This window comes from Danio rerio, chromosome 18 (assembly GCF_052040795.2).
Source record: "Danio rerio strain M-AB ecotype USA chromosome 18, GRCz13ab, whole genome shotgun sequence".
NCBI lineage: Eukaryota > Metazoa > Chordata > Actinopteri > Cypriniformes > Danionidae > Danio > Danio rerio.
In genome coordinates this window covers 43,917,212-43,938,492 of record NC_141038.1, presented here as the reverse complement: position 1 = coordinate 43,938,492, position 21,281 = coordinate 43,917,212, and the positions used below count along the sequence as shown (strand labels likewise).

At 36.1% G+C, this 21,281-nt stretch overlaps 2 protein-coding genes and 1 long non-coding RNA gene across 6 annotated transcripts in view; 2 read left to right on the top strand and 1 right to left on the bottom strand.

The window, feature by feature from the left end:
* The window catches only part of si:ch211-132b12.6, a 206,727-nt gene that overhangs the window by 50,156 nt on the left and 135,290 nt on the right, over positions 1-21,281 (bottom strand). The window lies entirely within an intron of this gene.
* The window catches only part of vaspb (vasodilator stimulated phosphoprotein b), a 98,668-nt gene that overhangs the window by 60,344 nt on the left and 17,043 nt on the right, over positions 1-21,281 (top strand). For all 4 annotated transcript variants that reach the window (XM_087293387.1, XM_087293385.1, XM_087293386.1 and 1 more), the window contains 4 exons: positions 7,827-8,007; positions 8,097-8,157; positions 14,576-14,718; positions 18,961-19,211. In XM_087293387.1, coding sequence (XP_087149513.1) covers positions 7,827-8,007; positions 8,097-8,157; positions 14,576-14,718; positions 18,961-19,211 — 636 coding nt within the window. The remainder of the gene's footprint in view (positions 1-7,826; positions 8,008-8,096; positions 8,158-14,575; positions 14,719-18,960; positions 19,212-21,281) is intronic.
* Positions 1,616-7,678, top strand: LOC147839808 (uncharacterized). Its single transcript, XR_015515243.1, has 3 exons — positions 1,616-4,571; positions 4,985-6,324; positions 6,524-7,678. It is a non-coding gene; the product is annotated as an uncharacterized LOC147839808 (long non-coding RNA).

Sequence of the window (21,281 nt, the reverse complement as noted above, 5' to 3'; positions counted from 1 at the left end):
TGCTTATTTGTCATTGTGTTCACATGCTCAACAGAAATGACTGTGATTGGCCATGAAGGTCATCAGTTCACCCAACTCACCGCTGTTTACTGAGTGTGAACACAGATACAGGGACACTGGAGTGTACTAAAGTTATGAAGATCAGCTGATCTGTTTATAAGCTGACATACGAGTGATCCGCTGATGAATCAACTGATATTCACCACTTTAAAACGATCCAGTGTCCTTGTGTCTGTTGTTAAACTCAGTAAAAAGTGGTGAGGTTGGTGAACCGATGACCTTCACAGCCAATCACAGTCATTTCTGTTGAGCACATGAACACAATGGCTGCGTCCGAAACCGCATACTTCTATACCATATAGTTCGCTTAAATCAGTATGCGAGCCGAGCAGCATGTCTGAATTCTTAGAATTCGAAAATCAGTATGCCAGAAGTACCCGGATGACTTACTACTTCCGGCAAGATTCTGGAGTGCGCATCCCATGCACGCTGCGCTATCCCATTATGCCCCGCGAGAGAATTCATGTATGGAAGTAAAGCAACGCAACTGATGCCGGTAGGTCACGTGACCATGACAAAATGGCGGATGTAGTACGTCCGAATTCCATTCATGCTTTTCACATTCATACTGTGTAGAACGTACTTTTCTAACGGCCAAGAATTACATTTGAATTCAAATGCAGTACCTACTGAGTAGTAGGCAGTTTCGGACACAGCCAATGACAAATCAGTGCTGTTTTAAAATGTGCTCAACAGAGCTCAAATGTTAGCAGGAAATGAACGTTTCAACATTGGTATCAAATTCCAGTATCGTGACAACCCTAACCCTCTCTTACTGTTAGTTTGCTATTAGTAATTGATTGGCAAAAGAAAGCCCTCCCCCTAATCAATATTCAGATTCAGTTAGAAGTTCATCAACATATCGAAATAAGTCTCTTCTGCAACTTCCGGTCCCTGCCAGCTGTTTGTTGTAGTCTTTAAAAATTTTATTTCTGTTAAATAAAATATTGAATTGAACTTTGCGCTATAGAACCACATCATCACATCTAAAGTTAATCATGTGAATTCATAATCAAGGACCTCTTTAAAGTTAGCAAGACCTTTGACGTAGTCTTCAAGAATTAGTGGCATATAGGCTAGCAAAAGCGGCTTATAAACTGCATCCAATAGTGACACTTAGATGAATTTATATATATTTTTAAAAGGTTATAAAATATAAAATCAGAGCTAATTTCCTATTTAACGCAATTGCTATTGCTTAAATAATGTTAATAATGTTTATATATACAATTCTGAAAACAGAATTAAGGAATTACTTTTGAAAAAATGAAACTAAATCACAGTCTGTTCATTTTTATTGGTCAGATAGAATGAAAGCATGATGAACCTGATTTATATTCTCACATTTGCATTCATAGCCTAAATAAAAACGGCTTTCACTCTCCACATGGCAGAACTATCATGTTCTATTATAAACAATAACTCGTACAGGAAAAATTTTACCCCCTTTTCCTAAAATGTCCAACTCTGACTGAAGGACATTTCTTTTTTTATTTATTTCTTTTTTTTTTTTGTATTAAATGAATAAAAGATGCCTCCTTAAACTAAACATGACAGTTGTTCCAGATTGCCAAAATAAGCAACAGACAAAAGAAAAAATGTTGAAAAGTGATGTTTGAGCTGCAGTTCCTAAGGATGATTTCAGTCCCCTTTCCTTGATAACCTGCAGGGCAAACAATGATGTGCAACTTCTTATTGACAAATGAAGTGGAATCAGACACGAGTTCGTCAGAAAACACTTGATACCATATAAGGTGTGAATTCTGAACAGCATTTACCACACAGGGCACTCAGAAAGACTCTCTTGAAATGTTTAAAACGATGTAACTAACATACTAAAGAACTTCCCGTTTAGTTGTATTGACAATACAGCCATTTAAAAAAAATACAGAAGCATAACCGTGTTTTAAAGCAGCGGGGTCATACTTCTGTTAAATGTATTGTTGGGAATGATTTATTTATTGTTGTCATTTCACATAATAAAAATGTTGTTTTCCTTCAGAATATAAAATGAGAAACTGACCAGAAGACCTTTTTTTTACTTAAAATTAAAATTAAATTATAAAGACGCAATAACATGCTCTAAATATTCAGTAAATGGTCAATGGTTATGAATGTGTTCTTATATCAAACATCATTCCTTCTTTTAAGTAGAAATAGGCCTGGTTACTTAGTTTGAATGCTTTTTGGAGCTACTGAAGTTAAAGCAAGGTGATTTTCTCTTTTTTATTTTCATTGAACAGTAACTTACATTTGTTTCACTTGTCACAAAAAACTCTGACTTTGATCATTTTAAATATATTGCAGCTTCTTTATAGTCCTTTTGTTGTCATTTTTGAAGTTTAACAACCCTAGTGTCTTTCATTAGTGGGATAATTCATTCATTCATTCATTCATTCATTTTCTTGTCGGCTTAGTCCCTTTATTAATCTGGGGTCGCCACAGCGGAATGAACCGCCAACTTATCCAGCACGTTTTTTACACAGCGGATGACCTTCCAGCCGCAACCCATCTCTGGGAAAGGGATAATTCATTCAAAAGTAAAAATGTACTTACCATTTGCACACCTTTAGGTGGTTTAAAATTTTTATGCTAACAAAATATACAAAAATATATATGTTCAATTTGAATATTTTTTGTTTGAAAATCTGTAATTATTGACATCCATCTAATCATACTTTCTTTAGTTCATTCAATTAATCATTTTTCTTAGGGTAGACTTAGTCCCTTCATTCATCAGAAATCGCCATAGCGAAATGAACCACCATATCCAGCATAAGTTTTACACAGCGGATGCCCTTCCAGCCGCAACCCAGTACTGGGAAACACCCACACACTCACACTACAGCCAATTTAGTTTATTCAATTCATCTATAGCGCATGTCTTTGGACTTTGGGGGAAAACCGGAGCACCCAAAGGAATCCAATGCCAACACAGGGAGAGCATGCAAACTCCACACAGAAATGCCAACTGACCCAGCCGGGACTCAAACCAGTGACTTTCTTGCTGTGAGGCGACAGTGCTTTCCACTGAGCCACTGTGTTGCCTATTGACATCCATAAAAGGAAAGAAATTATTACAGAATAAATGCTGGTTTCCTGCAAATCACATACTTTGGAACTATTCTGTGCCTTTTTTTTTTACGAGTAGCGCATTCAGCGCATTGTGTATAGGGCATATGCGGAGCTAGTGTTTCTTCCCACATTGATAAACTTCCAGTAAATGCTTAATGTGAGTTAGGGTTAGGGATGTTGTAATGTAATTAAAATACAATCAGTTGAATATACTTTGGCATTCATTTAGTTGCTCAAGCACAAAACCAGACAAAAAGCTGTTTACTCGCTCACGCCCATCAGAATCGACAGGCTCCTGCAGGGCTCCATTAAATATATTGGGGTAAAATAAATGTTTATTTTTTAAAGACATGGCAGGGAAAATATCATTTAATGCAGTGCTTCTCGTACAATCTGAGCCTCACTTTATATATCAGTGGAGATTTCTAATTTTTAAAGAAAGCAGATCTTAAACGCACCAATTTTGTAATGGCAAACAGTTCACCGTAAGCGATTAACCCCAGTTACTGACAAATTAAAAGTCCTTTAGCATACTTATGCTTACACCCTATTGCATTGCATAAGTAGCGCATTATAAGAAGCACATTCACAATGAAAATTCTAAAACAAATAAATGTTATTTGCCAATAAACCGAAGTGTTTGAACACTTTATTCACAATGGTTGCACTACCTCCTGATGGCAAAGGAGGTTGCTCCCACTATTTAGTTTAGTAATTTATTTCACTAATTTGAAAACTTCAACTGTTTGCACTGTTGTGTATTTAAATTTCTTTTTTAATAAAATTTTTTTAAAAACTAGTGTTTTGTTTGGGACGCAACTTTGTTTTGTTGATCGATTTAGGCAGAAGAGACAAACTGCAAGCTTTGGATGTTTAAAATAATTTCATGTTTTCTAAACGTAAATTTTGTAGCACACTAGCTTATAGATTTACATAAAAAAAATTTATTTTAATTTCAAGGGACCTTGAAGGGTATTTGATAGTTTATTTTAGATGAAATCTGAGAGCTCCCTCATCCTCTATCGATGGCAGTTTCCAGAATTGTTCAACATCCTGACAAATATCAAAAACCAGACTGACAAAACAGACAATATGCCTTCAGTGGTTTAATCTGGGTGTTATCAAGCTACAAGAATATGTTTGTGCCACACATAAAACAAATAACTTCCACAGTTTCTTCTCCTCAGTGTCAGTATATTGCGCACATTCCCGAATATCTTAATTTCTGTGTTCTGAACAAGGAAAGTCTCATGGGTTTGGAACGACATAAGGATGGTATTTAATTATTTTTATTATTCAATTTTTTAAATTTTCTTTAATAATTAAACCGTATTATCAGTTTACACATTTTAACATCCTTTTAACGTCCCGTGTCCCTTCACCTCCCAAACAGCATCAGTAATTAGAAGGGGGGAATCTCCTCATCCACCACCAGTGTGCAGCATCCACCTGGATGACGCGTTGGCAGCCATTTTGCGCCAGACCGCACACCACACACCAGCTGAATGGTGGAGAGGAGACAGCGATGAAGCCAATTGGAATATGGGGATGGTTAGGAGGCCATGATGGACAAAGGCCAGTGGGCAGATTTGGCCTGGATGCCGGGGGTTAAACCCCTACTCTTTTCAAAGGACATCCTGGGATTTTTAACGACCACAGAGAGTCGACACTATACTGGGGCATTAGGACCCACACAGACCGCAGGTTGGGCGCCCCCTGCTGGCCTCACTAACACCACTTCCGGCAGCAACCTAGCTTTCCCATGTGGTCTCCCATCCAGGTACTGACCGGGCGCAGCCCTGCTTAGCTTCAGTGGGCGACCATGTGAGAGTTGCAGAGAGCTAGCTAGCCTTTAACAGCCAGAATTGAACTGTGCAAATTTTCATTTATGTAAACTCTCCCTTTCATATTCATATATACACATATTTCATATTGTTTAAAAAAAGCATTCTGAACATTAAACTTAATATCCATCACCTCAAAATGAAATATTCCTCTTAAATTCAAATATTTTCTGATATTAACTTTCACAGTCCATTTCATCACGTGCATTTCGATTCTCTCAGCCTTGTCGCCCTTTATATACGAGAGACACAACTGCTCCCCAGAGACGACTGCTAAAGTAGATGTTGCTTCCTGTAAGATAGCCAAACCATTTCCTGTGCCAGTTAAACCCTCCTCCTCCTCCCCCATTCCCATTCTCTACCTCTTCTCGGTCCATCTGTCTCTTTACACACTCATTTCTTTTTGCCTCAATGACTCAGGGACTTTTGTCTCTCCCTGTAGTACTCTTTCGGTTGGTTTGTGTGTTAGCAGTCTGTGTCTGATAGCAGTTTGTGTGTGTTGATGGCATTGTTCATTGGTGTGAACTTTTTTTTTTTTGGACATTTTCTCCTCTTTCTTCCTCTCTTCCTTTTCTTTCCTGCTCTCTGCTTTGTGGAATTCATGACTGTAATACAAACAGAGAAACGAAGAGTCAGCAGATTGAAATAACTCTGCTGGTAGAGCCCCCTCCTGGACAGTCTGATAATTAAATTAATATATTTGCTTCTGCTTGGCTATGCAAAGACGTTTACAAATCTGTTTGCACTTTTGGGTTGAAGTACTGTGAGGGCGGGTGGGTTGGAGCAAATCTTTTGGTGCATTCAAGTAGTGTGAATCTAAATCTCATTAAAAATAGATGTGCCAACTTCCTAGATGTGTAATCTTTGTGTTCTTGATTTTCAAAATATTCACACTGATAAACACACAAAAGTAATGATGGCAAAGTAGTCTCTTTTGAAGATTTTGAAATCAGTAGTTTGGGAAAGAGTCTTTGTGTTTGTTCTTAGTAAAAAAAAAAAAAAAATTTCTAAATAATCACACTGAAAAGCAGCCGAAAGTTCATCATTTCAGATATTTGTTAATGTGGCAGAGTAGTTTCTGTAGAATATTTTAAAATCAGCTGTTTAAAAAAAAGAGTCTTAGTGTTTGTTTTTAATAAAAAAAGTAAATATTTGCAAATAATTAAACCGAAAAGCAGGAAAAAGTGTATAATTACAGATGTTTTTAATGATGGCAGAGTATTTTCTGTCAAAGATTTTGAAATAAGTAGTTTGAGAGAGTCTTTGTGGTTGTTCTTAATAAAGAGTGTAACTTTTTACAAATAATCACAATGAAAAAGCAGCCAAAAGTACATCATTTAGGACAGTGGTCAACAAACTTGTTCCTGGAGGGCCGGTGTCCTGCAGATTTTAGCTCCAACCCTAATCAAACACACCTGAACAAGCTAATCAAGGTCTTACAAGGTATACTTGAATCATCCAGGCAGGTGTGTTGAGGCAAGTTAAAGCTAAACCCAGCAGGGACACCGGCCCTCCAGGACCGAGATTGGTGACCCCTGATTTAGGATATTTTAATGATGGCAGAGTAGTTTCCTTAGAATATTTCAAAAAGAGTAGAGAGTTTTGTGTTTGTTCTGAATAATAATTATTATTTTTTTAATAATCACACTGAAAAGCAGCCAAAAGTGCATCATTAAAAATATTTTAATGTGGCAGAGTAGTTTCTGTCAAAGATTTTGAAATTAATAGTTTAAGAAAGACTCTTTGTTCTTAATAAAAAAAGTAAAATCGTTGGAAATAATCACACAGAAAAGCAGCCAAAAGTACATCCTTTCAGATATTTTTAATTTAATGGAATGGTTTCTTTTGAAGATTTTGAAATCAATAGTTTGAGAGAGTCTTCATGATTGTTCTTAGTTAAAGTAAATCTTTGAAAATAATCACACCAAAAAGCAGCTAAAAGTACATCATTTAAGATATGTTAAATGATGACTGAAGTTTTTGTCAAAGATTTTAAAATCAGTAGTTTAAGAGTCTTTGTGTCTGTTCTTAATAAAAAAATACTTTTTTTCTTAAATTATCACACTGAAAAGCAGCTAAAAGTATACATTACTTAAGATATTTTAATAATGGCAGAGTATTTTTTGGCAAATATTTTGAAATTAGTAGTTTGAGAGAGAGTTGGTTGATATCTTTTAGTTTATTCCAATATATGTGAATTAAAATCTTACTTTAAATGATTGTGCCAAGTTCTTAGATATAAAAATTGTGTATTTATGTTGTGCATTTATTATAAGTGTGTGTGTGAATGAGCTTGTATGGGTGTTTCCCAGTACTGCGTTGTGGCTGGAAGATTATCCTCTTTGTAAAACATATGGCAGAATAGTTGACAATTCATTCCGCTGTGGTGACCCATGACAAATAAAGGACTAAACTGAAGGAAAATGAATGAACAACAGATATATCTCATTAATTAATTAATTAATTCATTAATTCATTCATTCATTCATTTTCTTTTCAGCTTAGTCACATTGTTAATCAGGGATTGCCACAGTGGAATGAACCGCCAACTTGTCCAATATATGTTTTACGCAGCAGATGAATGATATATCTATATTGCGTAAATCACAATAAACTGCTTAGTTGTTTTATTATCTTTTTAAATATGTTGAAGACACATAAATAGTCAATTAATTCAGAAACTGAAAATATGTTTGCACAAAAAAAAATTTATTTAAAGAAATTCTGTACAAATTACATTTTAAAAATAAATGAAATTAATGAACATAATATACACCAAATAGATCCCAAAAGAGAGAGAATACCACAGCGCAAGATTTTACATTCATACATTTGTGTCTCCTCCAGGTTGTGATAAACTGTCCAATTGTAAAGGGATTAAAATATAATCAGGCCACGCCAAACTTCCACCAGTGGCGGGACGCCCGGCAGGTGTGGGGACTCAATTTTGGCAGCAAGGAAGATGCGGCGTTGTTTGCCAATGGCATGATGCACGCTCTCGATGTGCTCAGCTCGATCCCTGATGGAGGTAACACACACATATACACAGCACCATGACACAGCATATCTGTTAATGTATAATGAAAACAGTCAACACAACCTCTCTTATATCTTTAGGTTACTCCGCACGGCCTGTGTCTAATGGACCATCACCAGAAGAGCTGGAACAGCAGAGAAGGTACAGGCCTGGGGTCGAAATTAGACTGGGGTTTATTTTATTTCCAGAATTGGAGTCATTTAAGCTTTCTTCACTTTCTGTGTCCTTGTGTGAATCGCTGTAAGACAGCGTTTCCTGGTCAGACTTTGACCTCATTTCTGAAGCACACACACTCCTTTACACACAAGCACACACTCTCAAGGGATTTACTGGTATTAACGCTGGAGTCTTTAGCTTTCCATGAGCCCCTGAAGTGACGGGGCAGAAGTCCGGGTCAGGCTATCTGACTCACAAATCCTCTTCCACATTCTCCTCTTGCTTTCAATTTCGAGACTACAGTTTAGAAATATTGCTGCATTTACAAATCTTGACTTTTTTTTTGGTTTTGATTCGTAATTAAGTTGATTAAAAAACGATGGAGAAGTGCATAGAGGGAGACACTGCTCGCTGCAGAGCCACTTGGGCTCCCATGAGGGGGAGCTTGAGCTTCAACTCCTCCTCCTATAAGCTGTTTTAGGCCCCGTTTACACTAGTGCATTTTAGTTTTAAGACAGCGTTTTAGTTAAAAAACGATCTGCGTCCACACTAGCGTTTCAATTAGCATCTCTGAACATATTTTCCATCCACACTACGCCACCAAAAACCTATATCACGTGACCTTTCGCGCACTCTGGGCATGCGCGTTCTAGTATAAACAGAAAGCATGCGTCTCGCTCGGCATTTTGTTATTGTAAGTCAACAAACGCCGGTTGAACGTTAAACGTGATGGCAAAGAAAGGAAGAGAGGTATTTTTGTGGACAGACGACGAGGTCGAGTTGTTTCTAAACGTAACAAATGAATCACTGCACAATGGTGCCTAAAACAGACAATAGTGCAAACAACGCTCCCATTTCTGTGCCCATGTTGTTGTTTACAGTACTGTCTTCCGGTAGCGTTAAAGCCATATGTTATAGTCATGTGATAGGGACTTGACGAATAAGAGAAGGATACGCAATGACAGAAAAGCCCCAATCAGGTAGCGAATCTCAGCAGTCCCGCCTCCGTTTTCAGATGTCTCCGTTTTTCTTCATCCACACTGAAACAGAGCAGCAGCGTTTTAGAATGAAAACGGCCTCTCCAGTGTTTTCAAAACGCTCCGTTTTCGGCGCTCGAGAACTCCTGCGTAGTGTGGACGAATGGCGTAACCGTAGGAAAACTTACACGTTTTAAAACGAAAACGCATTAGTGTAAACGGGGCCTTAATGCGTACACCCACCCCACCCCTAACCCCAACCCCCAGAGACATCAATTGTAGAAGAAGTGCAAGGAGCTCTGCCCAAGTGGCTCTGCAGTGAGTACCACTTGCATAGAGGAGGAGCAGGAAGCTATCATACTTAGGCCCCATCCCAATTCTACCCCTTAGCCCTTCCCCTTATCCCTACCCCTCGTTTTGTGCGTTCACGTGAAGGGGTAAAGGTGTCCCAATTCTCTTTAGTGTGAGGGTGTATGGTTAAGGCCCTATTCACACAGAGCTTTATCTTCAACGCTTGAAAGAGGGCGTGTCTGAAGTTGAGGATGATGCGATCATCATATCAGCATCAGCTAATGAAATGAGTCAGCAATTGGCTACTGTCTTAGCTTGTGTATTTGCATACTGCCATCTGATTGGCTGATGCTTCCATTGGCGCTTGAAAAGTTGAGAAAGTCCCAACTTCTGCAGTAAGCAACGCCACTTTAATTTTTAATGGCGTAAAAGGCCCTTCTTGCTTTGTCTTTCAGTTCATTCACAGCCAAATTTTGATTTCCATTAGCACTTATTTTTAACCCAAGGTGTGTGTAGCTTGTGGCAGGTTCAGCCTTTCTCATACCAAGGGTAAAACTGTTTCTTTCCCTGACATCTGGGTTTTTTCTGGAATATTAGGGTTTTGGTTTTCTTTGGGTTAATGTTCAGAATCCAGGTCTGATAGAAGCTGTGCAGGATATCCAGCTGCTGCTGTAGACCCTGTTCTGTTGGCACCAGAGCATCTGCAAACAGCAGGAACTTAGTGAGATACAGTTTGAGACCCGGCATATCTGCTTGCTCTATGAGCATTGCCAGCCAATTGATTGATGCAAATATCGAAGTGGGCTGGTAACAGTGGACAGCCCTGTCTCACAGTTTCACATAGTCATGAATCTGCTTTGGCTGAATGTTCAAGGTTGGTGCCGCTTTTTACATTGCTTGAAAGGATTATCGAAGGATTGGGCTTAATTTTTAACAAAGCATTTTATTATTTGTGACTGTAAATATTTCAAAGGAAACAAGGAAAGTGCTTAAGCATGTACTTTTGGCCATTTTGAGCTGTTTGGAAGACTTTGTAAATGTTCTTAATTTGTTCACAGCTCTTGTGGAATCAAGAATGAATAGTGGAATATTTATATACAGTTGAAGTCAGAATTATTAGCCCCCTTTTGATTTTTTTCCCTTTTTTAAATATTTCCCAAATAATGTTTAACAGAGCAAGGAAATTTTCACAGTATGTCTGATAATATTTTTTCTTCTGGAGAAAGTCTTATTTGTTTTATTTCGGCAAGAATAAAAGCAGTTTAAAATTTTTTGAAGTTATTTTTGGGACAAAATTAATAGCCTCTTTAAGCTAATTTTTTTTCCGATAGTCTACAGAACAAACCATTGTTATACAATAACTTGCCTAATTACCCTAACCTGCCTAATTAACCTAATTAACCTAGTCAAGCCTTTAAATGTGACTTTAAGCTGTATAGAAGTGTCTTAAAAAATATCAAGTAAAATATTATTTACTGTCATCATGGCAAAGATAAAATAAATCAGTTATTAGAAATAGGTTTTTAAAACTATTTTGCTTAGAAATGTGCTGAAACAATCTTCCCTCCATTAAACAGAAATTGGGGAAAAAAATAAACAGTGGCGCTAATAATACAGGGGGGCTAATAATTCTGACTTCAACTATATATATATATATATATATATATATATATATATATATATATATATATATATATATATATATATATATAGTTTTTTGTTTTTTCTCTTTTAAATACAAGAAACATGGATAAATTTTTGGCAAAATAGTGTGAACAGTATTTTTAAATAATCTTTGTTTTACTGTAGTAAGTTAGTAATTTTAATGATTTAAGTTTTTTTTTTTTTTAAACCTTTCTCTTTTAGTCTCTTTCTCTCTCTTGTCTCTGTTATAGTTATTTATTCCATGATAAAATCTCTACATGGAGCCGGTGGACTCATGTCTTGACTTGACTCAAATGCTTTGAATGGCTTTGAGAGAGGCTTGACTTAACTTGAAACTTGACATTGCAGTCTTGCCACAGTATGCATGCTGCTGTTAAATGTTACATAAATGTATACTGAATGAAATGTATGTATGTGTACATATACATTGGGATTATATTTTTATATAACCCGTAACATGACAATATATGCCACAATGTGAAAGAAAAGATGTAGCTAGCACAGTTTCACTGCATGTCTTTCTATTTTGATTTGATTTAGTCTTATTTAGATTACACTGCATTTTTTATTTATTTATGTTCGAGAAGATGAAATCCTCATGTACATCCCACAAAAAAGGGACTCTAGTTTTCAATGTTATTGTATGCCTTATCCTAAATAAATGGTGGCAGAAAGAGCTTAAAGTGCTGCAATTTAAGAAAACACTTGCGATTACAAAACACGCCAGCAAATTAAGAAAAGATCCTCATTTGTTTGACAGCACACGTGCTGCAAATTATCACAACGCAAACACATTTAAAAAAAAAAAACACACAATGCATTTTCTCACAACACTTGTAAAAGCAACAGAACACAACAGAAATGTTTTAGGGGTCCAAGTTTTTTGTGTTTATTAGCCTAGTTTTTTGTGTTTATTTTATTAGCCTAAATAACCATAACCTAAATAGCCGGGTCTATCACATATTAGGTTCCTCTAAACATTTCCGTTGTGTTCCCTGCTATTTGAAAGTGTTGTGAGAATATGCAGGCGTTTTCGTAAATTCTTTGCGTTGTAAGAAAATGCAGCGTGTTTTATTAATTTGATTGTGTTGTGAGAAAATGCAGCACATTTTATTACTTTGATTGTGTTTTGAGGATTTGCAGCATGTGTGCTGTCAAACAGATGAAGATCTTTTCTTAATTTGCTGGCGTGTTTTTGTAATTGCATGTGTTTTCTTAAATTTCAGCACGTTAAAGGTGCAGTAGGTGATCTGCCTAAATGCTAACCGGTTAGCATAATACGTTTAAAACACAATCCCTCCCCTGCAGTCCAGTCAAGTTTCATGAAATTACGAATGCGCACATTAAAGATGACGGAAACCCACTAGATCATGTCATTCACCAATTAGAAATCTTTATAGTGCTTTGAAATACTACAATTCCTAACAAAAACAACTATATTATATCTAGCACGTTTTCAGTTGTTTAGTCATGTATTTCATGCATGCGAGGAACGCTGGTCTCACTCTCTAACGTGATTTGTCCTAAAGTGACTACTGTGTGCTTAGTGTTTGGCCGGCGACATGCAAGAATTACACTTATTACTTAACAAAACTTGCGTGCTATTTCAGACCGAATATTCAGAGTAGCATGGCAAACAATATAGGGACGCATCACAGGCTGCCATTGTTTAAAAATGAATTTAAAACCAACTTAGTAAAGCAGGCTAGGTGGAATAGCGCAATTGACTAATGTTTTGTTGTTAAACTAGATAAAAATCTACATTATCGATGCTGTAAAAGGTCCCTTATGAAACTGAACTGTTTCATCAATCTTTCACCGGAAGATTTCAGTGGCTGAACAACACTTCTGTGCATATAACCCATTCGTAAAACAACACAATCTACATCAGCTTTGCGTGACAAAAGAGCTTAGAATGACCAAGAGGTGACAATCAATAGAACGTTCCATTGCAACAGCAGCGCCCAGCAACAACCCCCGATTCCGCTATTTTGGAGTGAAAGCGATCGGCTGTCCATTGGATCTTATTGCTATCTTGATGGCAAGCAGCTGCCTTGTTTTTTATTTATTTATTTAAAAATCGCATTAAAGCTGAGAGACAACCTGTAAGACAGCAATACAACACTTACTGTCACTATCATCAGCACTTTTAATAGTTTATTTTAGACTTATAATATGCTGTTGTTCTATTGAAGTTTTCATTCCAAAATGGCCACCGCGCCATCTAGTGGCTGTTTCCCAAATCGCACTACGGTGATTCTATGCTCTTTGGCATGACTAAAATAGTTTTAAAACATAACATTACCTGTCTAAGTGAAATACTTCAGCCATGGTGTCATCCTTCCTCCTGCGTGAATAACAACCCCAATATTGATTCAGGATTTTAAAAAGCTTTGATTCAGCATTTGTTTTTCTCGCTGTAAGTGTCTACTTGACCGCGGCGTGTGTTGCAGATCTGCGTGAGCAGGGGTGTGCAGTTGTACAAATCTACATTTGCTGACAGACAGTTTGGGCTACTTATCAAAATAATGGAATTATCAGCCCGACAATAATTAATTGGATGAACACTTTTTAGTTTTGTGCCTCACCCAGAATATAAAAATACACATAAATACATTTTGATCATTTACTTTAATCATTACTTTTGGAATGTGAAGAGACTTTCAACCAGCACAACACAAAATGTTTCTGAAGAGAATCACCTACTGCACCTTTAAGCTCTCCTGGCCACCGTAGAAATATCTTGAATAGCACTAAAATTATTTTAAATATTGCCCAATTTCCAGTATTTACTTCAGGAGCAACTGACAATTTTAAGTTAGTATTTAATATATTTATAGTACATTTGCATGTTTAATGACTGGTTAATGGTTACATGCTGGTGAACAGCACATACGGTTGAAGTCAAAATGATTAGCCCAGAGTTAATCAGATGTTTAACAGAGCAAGGAATTTTCCACAGAATGTCTGATAATATTTTTTCTTCTGGAGAAAGTCTTATTTGTTTTGTTTGAGCAAGAATATATGCGTTTTTTATTAAAATGTTAATGTATGCGGTTTTTATATTAAAATAAGGTCAATATTATAAGCCCCTTTGAGCTATGTATTTTAAATTGTCCACAGAACAAACCACCGTTATACAATAACTTGCCTAATTACTTTAACCTGCCTAGTTAATCTAGTTAAGCCTTAAATTGCACTTTAAGCTGAAGACTAGTATCTTGAACAATATCCGGTAAAATATTATTTACTGTCATCATGGCAAAGATAAAATAAATCAGTTATTAAAAATGAGTCATTAAAACTATTATGTTTAGAATTGTGTTGAAAAAATCTTCTCTCCGTTAAGCAGAAATATAGGGAAAATTATACAGGGGTAATAATTCAGGACGTCTAATAATTCAGACTTCAACTGTATATGCTGGTATTTTTTTGTGTATTTTGATTTTAAATGTTGTTTTTTCTTGCAGATTGGAACAACAGAGGCTGGAGCAGCAAGAGAGAGAGAGACTAGAAAGAGAGAGACAAGAGAGAGAACGGCAGGAAAGGGAAAGACAAGAGAGAGAAAGACTAGAGAGAGAACGACAAGAGAGAGAACGGCCAGTAGCTTCAGGTCAGCAGAAACTCTTTTACCTCAGTGGACATGAGTTTGCACTTATTTCTGAGTAAAAACCAGCAAAGGTGTTTTTTTAATGGTATTGGGGGGGGGGGGGGGTGTATATAAGGGGTATATAAATATAAATAGGGAAAAGACAAGATATCCCTTTTTGGTTTCTGCATCATATTAAATTTTCAAAAGTGAGTTTATATGAAAAGAAAAGTTTAAAGTGTCTTCTTCAATGTTTAAAAATTTTCTCTGAAAGTAAAAATAAAATAGGTAACTGTAATATCTACACAGTATGAATCATTTGTTAAGCTTTAGCTAATAGTGAATTTATTATCTGTTAAGCATTAACTCTACATTAATAAACCTTAATAAGCAGTTTATAAATACAAATGCTGTATTCTTGACTTATAAGCACATGTATAATAAGCTTAATGATTGTGTTTTCATACTTTGTTATCTTATTAATTGTTCATTTCTATATTAAGTATTGCAATATTTACAAACCATTTGTATTTAAGAGCAGTTGGTGTTTTTTAGGATTAGTTAGTAAATGATTAATAAACTATCCAAGTCAACATTCATATAAGTTATTATTCAGGCTTATAGTAATGGTAACTGTGTATGTTTAAGAGCCATGAACCTACCCCCAATTCGAAAAGTGAGTCAGTCCATGATTGTTTAGGTGATAGTGTTGAGTGGCAAAAGAAGGAATGGTTTGCATTATAAGGGGAGTTTCAGTTTGAGCACACGCTGATTTTTAGAGGCAAATCAACACAGGGAGAAAAAGAACAGGGGAGAAAGACAGTGACTGTGTTTACATGGACATCAGTAATCGAATTATTTGCCAAATTATTAATTTTTGTGACCTAATCTAAAGTAAGGACTATTTAAGCTTTGTAAGTCCCTTATGAATGACAATTAAAGGCTTAATATTAATACAATACATGTTTGCAATCTTATCTAAAAAATAAAATTACTGTAAAGTTTAAACATTGCTGAATAACAAGAGTGTTACAATACAATTAGAAATAAATACAAATAAATAAAATTGGATAAAATAACAACAATATAATATTTTGACAATTATTATTATGCAACATTTCAATGTTATTTAGCGATGTTTGAACTGTACAGTAGTTTTATTTTAGATAAGCTTGCAAAGATTTATTTTTCATTTGATTCAGTTTCGTTTGTGTGTCTTCAAAGGAATAGAAATGAATAAAGTCGTTTATTTTCTTTTTTCCTGTTTAGAATAGAACTGAGCCTTTAATTGTCATTTATAAGGGATTTACAAAGCATAATTAGTCTTCACTTTAGATTAGGTTATAATAACTGGATGAAGTTGAGTTAATAAAGCATTTATTAGCATACTAATGAACTATTATATGCCTGAATAATAAGATATATGAATGTTAATTTGAATAGTTTATTAATCATTTACTTACACATTATGAATGATCTTAAAATATCAACTATTATTAAATATGTAGTTTGTAAATAATACAATACTTAATAATACAAATAATCATTAACAAAGTATAAAAATACAATCATTCAGCTCAGTGCACATGTGTTTATAAGTCAGAAATACAGCTTTTTTATCTGCAGTTATAAACTGCTTCCTAACGTCTACTGTAGAGTTAATGCTTAACGAATTATGAATTAACATTTTGCTAATGCTTAACAAATGATTCATAGTGTGTAGTTAGTATAAAGAGTTAATAAAAAAATCAAACTGTGAATTTTACCATTATCTCTTTAAAATGAACACAACTCAAATAACTAGTTCTAAAAATCTATTTGTTTTATAGGCTTATTTTATTTAAATATGATACTGTTAATAATTGTGGTTAACCATAATGTGTATTCACTTAAGAATATGTTAATATTATATTTGCCTATAGCTTGAGATTCACAGATGTTCTCTTTTATTTATGCCTACATACAGTACTGCATTATGTGACCTTGATATCTGCTTCAAACACTCAGCTCATTACCCGCACCATAATTATGTAACCAAACCAGACAGTTTTTTTTCAGACTGCTAAAAATAGCAGTAAAAGTCACTTTGTTCAACTTTTTGAAGATCACGATCCCATGATGCAATCTGAAAATGTAAATGAATGGAAAACATCCATGAATCACTGTTAATTAAATAGACAGTTAACCCAAAAATAAATAAAAAAAATCCATCATTCGCTCATCCTTCACTTATTCAAAATCTATTTGAGTTTCTTTCTTCTGTTGATCACAAAAGAAGATATTTAGAAAAATCCTGGTTTCTTAAACAAGGGGTTCCCAAACCTTTCAGCCTGCAACCCCCAAAATAAAAATGCCAGTTACTTGAAACCCCCAATATCCTCTGAGGTGGTTATAAATACAGAAACCTTGCATGCAACGGTGCGCACACACCAATAGGCCCAAGTGTATTCTTAATTTTTTTTCTGTATGTGAGTGCTGTAAATGTGTCAAAGTTTAATCTGGTGCCATAAAATCAGTCTGTTGCATCTGACGCTATTGCTGTGTCTTTAATATAACCTAATCACTGCAGGGGTCGCTATCTAATAGAACTATAAGCTACTGCAGTAAGTAAATGGTATATAGTAACTGTAAACTTCTATGTTTGTCTTCAGTAGGATATGGGTAAAATATGGTAATTCTAATGGTTTAATAAAATGAATTAGGTTTTTGGAAATCACCAAGCGACCCCATCCCCTCTTTCATTGTCCCGACCCCCACTTTGGGAACCACTGGCTGAAGCCTGATTTATACTTTCGCCTGGCACCGTGTCACGGACCTCCACTGACTGCGCACTTACCTCACGAAATGGACAAGGCTTTTATACTTGACGTGTTTGCCAAACAGGGCATCAGTATATTGTAAACCGAAAGGTTCAAATATTCCTTTCCTGTTATCAAAGTAATAATTTGTTCCTTAATTATAGTTTTGTAACTATTAAATTGTGGTCAATTCAAAATTGTAATATATACATCAGTGTTAAACCCTTCAATGGTGGGAAAAATACATTCTTTAATTGTGTACATTCTTTAATTGTGCACATCTCCGCATCCTCTTTTGGCTTTAACAAACTTATCCCATGGATTTTTCCAAAATTTTTAACAAAAACTTTTTTCCTCTCACACAGCTGCTGCAATTTCTAGCCAATAATTATCGGTCATCTAGTTCTCCCTATGATCAGGCAGTCATACCTGTTTCAGACAAAATCTCTTCAAAGTGTTTCATACTCAACTCAAATCAAAAGCAGAGCCGCGCACACTGTTCGCTCGAGTCTCAAAAAAAATCATGTGCTCAGCCAGCCGAAATCATGTGGCGCGCACCCAAAATGAACCTCCGCAAACACATCGATGAGGTCACATTTGCCGCGCACACTCAAGCGAACTAGCCAATGCGTTGAGTATAAACCAGACTATAAACCCATTGACTTCTATAATAACTCTGTTTCCCATTATGGAAGTCGTTGGGCTAGCAGCATTCTTCAGAATATCTTCGTTTGTGATCAACAGAAGAGAAAACTCATGAAGGTTTAAGGGGGAATAAATTATGAGGTAATTTTTCATTTTTAACTAGTATATTTTTATACTGATGTTAAATCGTACTAAATGTTTACTATTTTAGAATTATTTTTTAGCTTTGCCATTAAACTGAATAGGGGGTCAAACATTTTGGGTATCCTTTCACAAGCTTCTCACAATAGTTTGCTGGAATTTTGGCCCTTTCCTCCTGACAGAATTGGTGAAACTGAGTCAGATTTGTTGGCTGTCTTGCTCTCACATGCTTTTTCAACTCTGCCCACACATTTTCTATAGGATTGAGATCAGGGCTTTGTGATGGCCTCTCCAAAACTTTCACTGTTGTTCTTAAAGCATATTTTAACTAATTTGGCAGTATGCTTAGGGTCATGGTTATAGTGTTCTTTCTTCATGATGTTACGTGTTTAAGATGTTAAATAATTAAATGGATGAAACGTAACATTCAGTGAGTCGATTGATGCTGGGAATAAATTATGAGGTAATTTTTCATTTTTAACTAGTATATTTTCCTATTGTACATTTTACTGTGCTTTTTTGGGATGAGTAGTTTTCCCTAAGCAAAGAAATTCAAGTACATAATCTTTTTGTCTGTTTAAATACCTTTTTGTCCTAAATGTATTATTTTCATCTGGTTGGTTTTGTTATTATTTGAAAAACTGTAGCTCAGTGAACGTTTTCTGTTTTTCTTTTTCTTTAGTTGTGATTCCTCCAGCGCCGCCTTTGGCCCCTGGAGGCCCTCCAGCTCCCCCGGGACCCCCACCTCCCCCTGGACCCCCTCCATCTGGACCTCCTCCACCACCTGGGCCTCCGCCTTCAGGAGGAGGAGCTCCACCGCCTCCTGCTCCACCACTGCCCTCTTCTGGAGGAAGTGATGGGGGTGGAGGACCTGGTGGTGGTGGTGGTCTCGCTGCTGCTCTGGCAGCTGCCAAACTTCGTAAAGTGCCCAAGGTGAGACTATTCACAAAAAGAGGATAGTTGCATCCCAAATGACACTTTATGCACTTATAGACTCAGCCATGTAGTGTATGAGTATCTAAATGGAACACTAATGTTTTTTTGCTAAATGGAAATTCAAACCGTTTCCCTGTTGATGTTTAATGGTTGCCAAAAGTATTGTATAGCTACAAAACTTCCAAATACAGTTGAAACCAGAAGTTTACACACACTATAAAAAAGGCACATGACATTTAAAAAAAAAAAGTCTGATGTTAAATCGTACTAAATGTTTACTATTTTAGAATTATTTTTAGCTTTGCCATTAAACTGAATAGGGGGTCAGATATTTTGGGTATCCTTTCACAAGCTTCTCACAATAGTTTGCTGGAATTTTGGCCTTTTCCTCCTGACAGAATTGGTGAAACTGAGTCAGATTTGTTGGCTGTCTTGCTCACACATGCTTTTTCAACTCTGCCTACACATTTTCTATAGGATTGAGATCAGGGCTTCGTGATGGCCTCTCCAAAACTTTCACTGTTGTTCTTAAAGCATATTTTAACTAATTTGGCAGGATGCTTAGGGTCATGGTTTTAGTGTTCTTTCTTCATGATGTTACGTGTTTAAGATGTTAAATAATTAAATGGATGAAACGTAACAATCAGTGAGTCGATTGATGCTGGATGAATGAGGAGAAGACACAGACGCTTGATAAGTGAAACAAAAAGTAATTATTTATTAATGGATAATGTCAAACAATGAATATGAAATGTTTGGTAAATGTAATTTTAAATAATCAAATTAAATAAAGAAAACAGGAGTGTTGCCAAAACAAAGAAATAAATATAACAGAATGATCTAACTAAACCCCAACCCACTAAACTGACTGATCAAAGAAAAATGCAGAAACAAAACTGTAATCTTCAGCACGTAGTTTAACTAAACTTCATAACTTCAAAACATAATTTCACATGTGGCAACGCCTCCATAAACTAACTAATACAGAATTATACTAAGCTGCTCGCATTACTAGAATTCTCGCAAAGTAAACACTGTTAGCCATTAGCAAAACAAGATCTCAGGTAATCCAATTCTCATAAAGATCATTCAAATTCTCACTAGACAATAAACTGAGCAGCACAAGTTTATCTAATAATCAATCTCTCACTAAAGAGAAAACTAGAACACAGCAAACGAAATCAAACTAAGCGAAACAAACAAGTGAACAGTCCGGTCGACACAAGTGAGGAGACTGGCAGTAAGCCAAGCTCTCCTCCAGAACAGCGCAAGCGCAGGGCTTTTATACTGCGCGGACCCAATCCTTATTGGCGCGCCGATTGAGTGACGAAGGTAATTGACAGCTCACTCTCGACCAATGGTAGCACACCTGAAACAGGATAGGACCACAACAAGAGAGAGTTAGAGATCAGAGCGCAAAACAGAAAAACAACAAAATACCACAAAACATACGTGAAACGTAACAATGATGCCATCTATTTTGTGAAGTGCACTAGTCCCTCCTGCAGAAAAAACAGCCCCACAACATGATGCTGTCACCCCCATACTTCACAGTTCTGATGTAAGCTTCACTCTTTGTCCTCCAAATGTAACTCTGGTCATTATAGCCAACCAGTTCAATATTAATTCAATCAGACCACAGAACGTGTCTCCAAAAATCAAAGTCTTTTTCCCAGTGTGATTTTGCAAATTGTAATCTGGCTTTTGTATGATGCTTTTGGAGTAATAGCTTGTTCCTTGCTGAGTGGCCTTTCAGCTCATATTGTTATTGACTCGTTTCACTGTGTATAATATAACTCTCTTACCAGCTTCAGCCAGCATTTCACAACATCTTTTGCGTATGTTCTGGGGTTAATACACACAGTTTGCACCATAGCACGTTCATCTCTGGGACACAGAATCCTTCTCCTTCCTGAGCGGTATGATGGCTGGACATTCCCATATACTTGAGTAAAATAGTTTGAATGTGGTACCTTCAGGCATCTATAAATTGTACCCAAAGAACAACCAGATTTGTGGAGGTCCAATTCTCATCCTGATGTCTTGGCTGATTTTTTTGATTTTCCC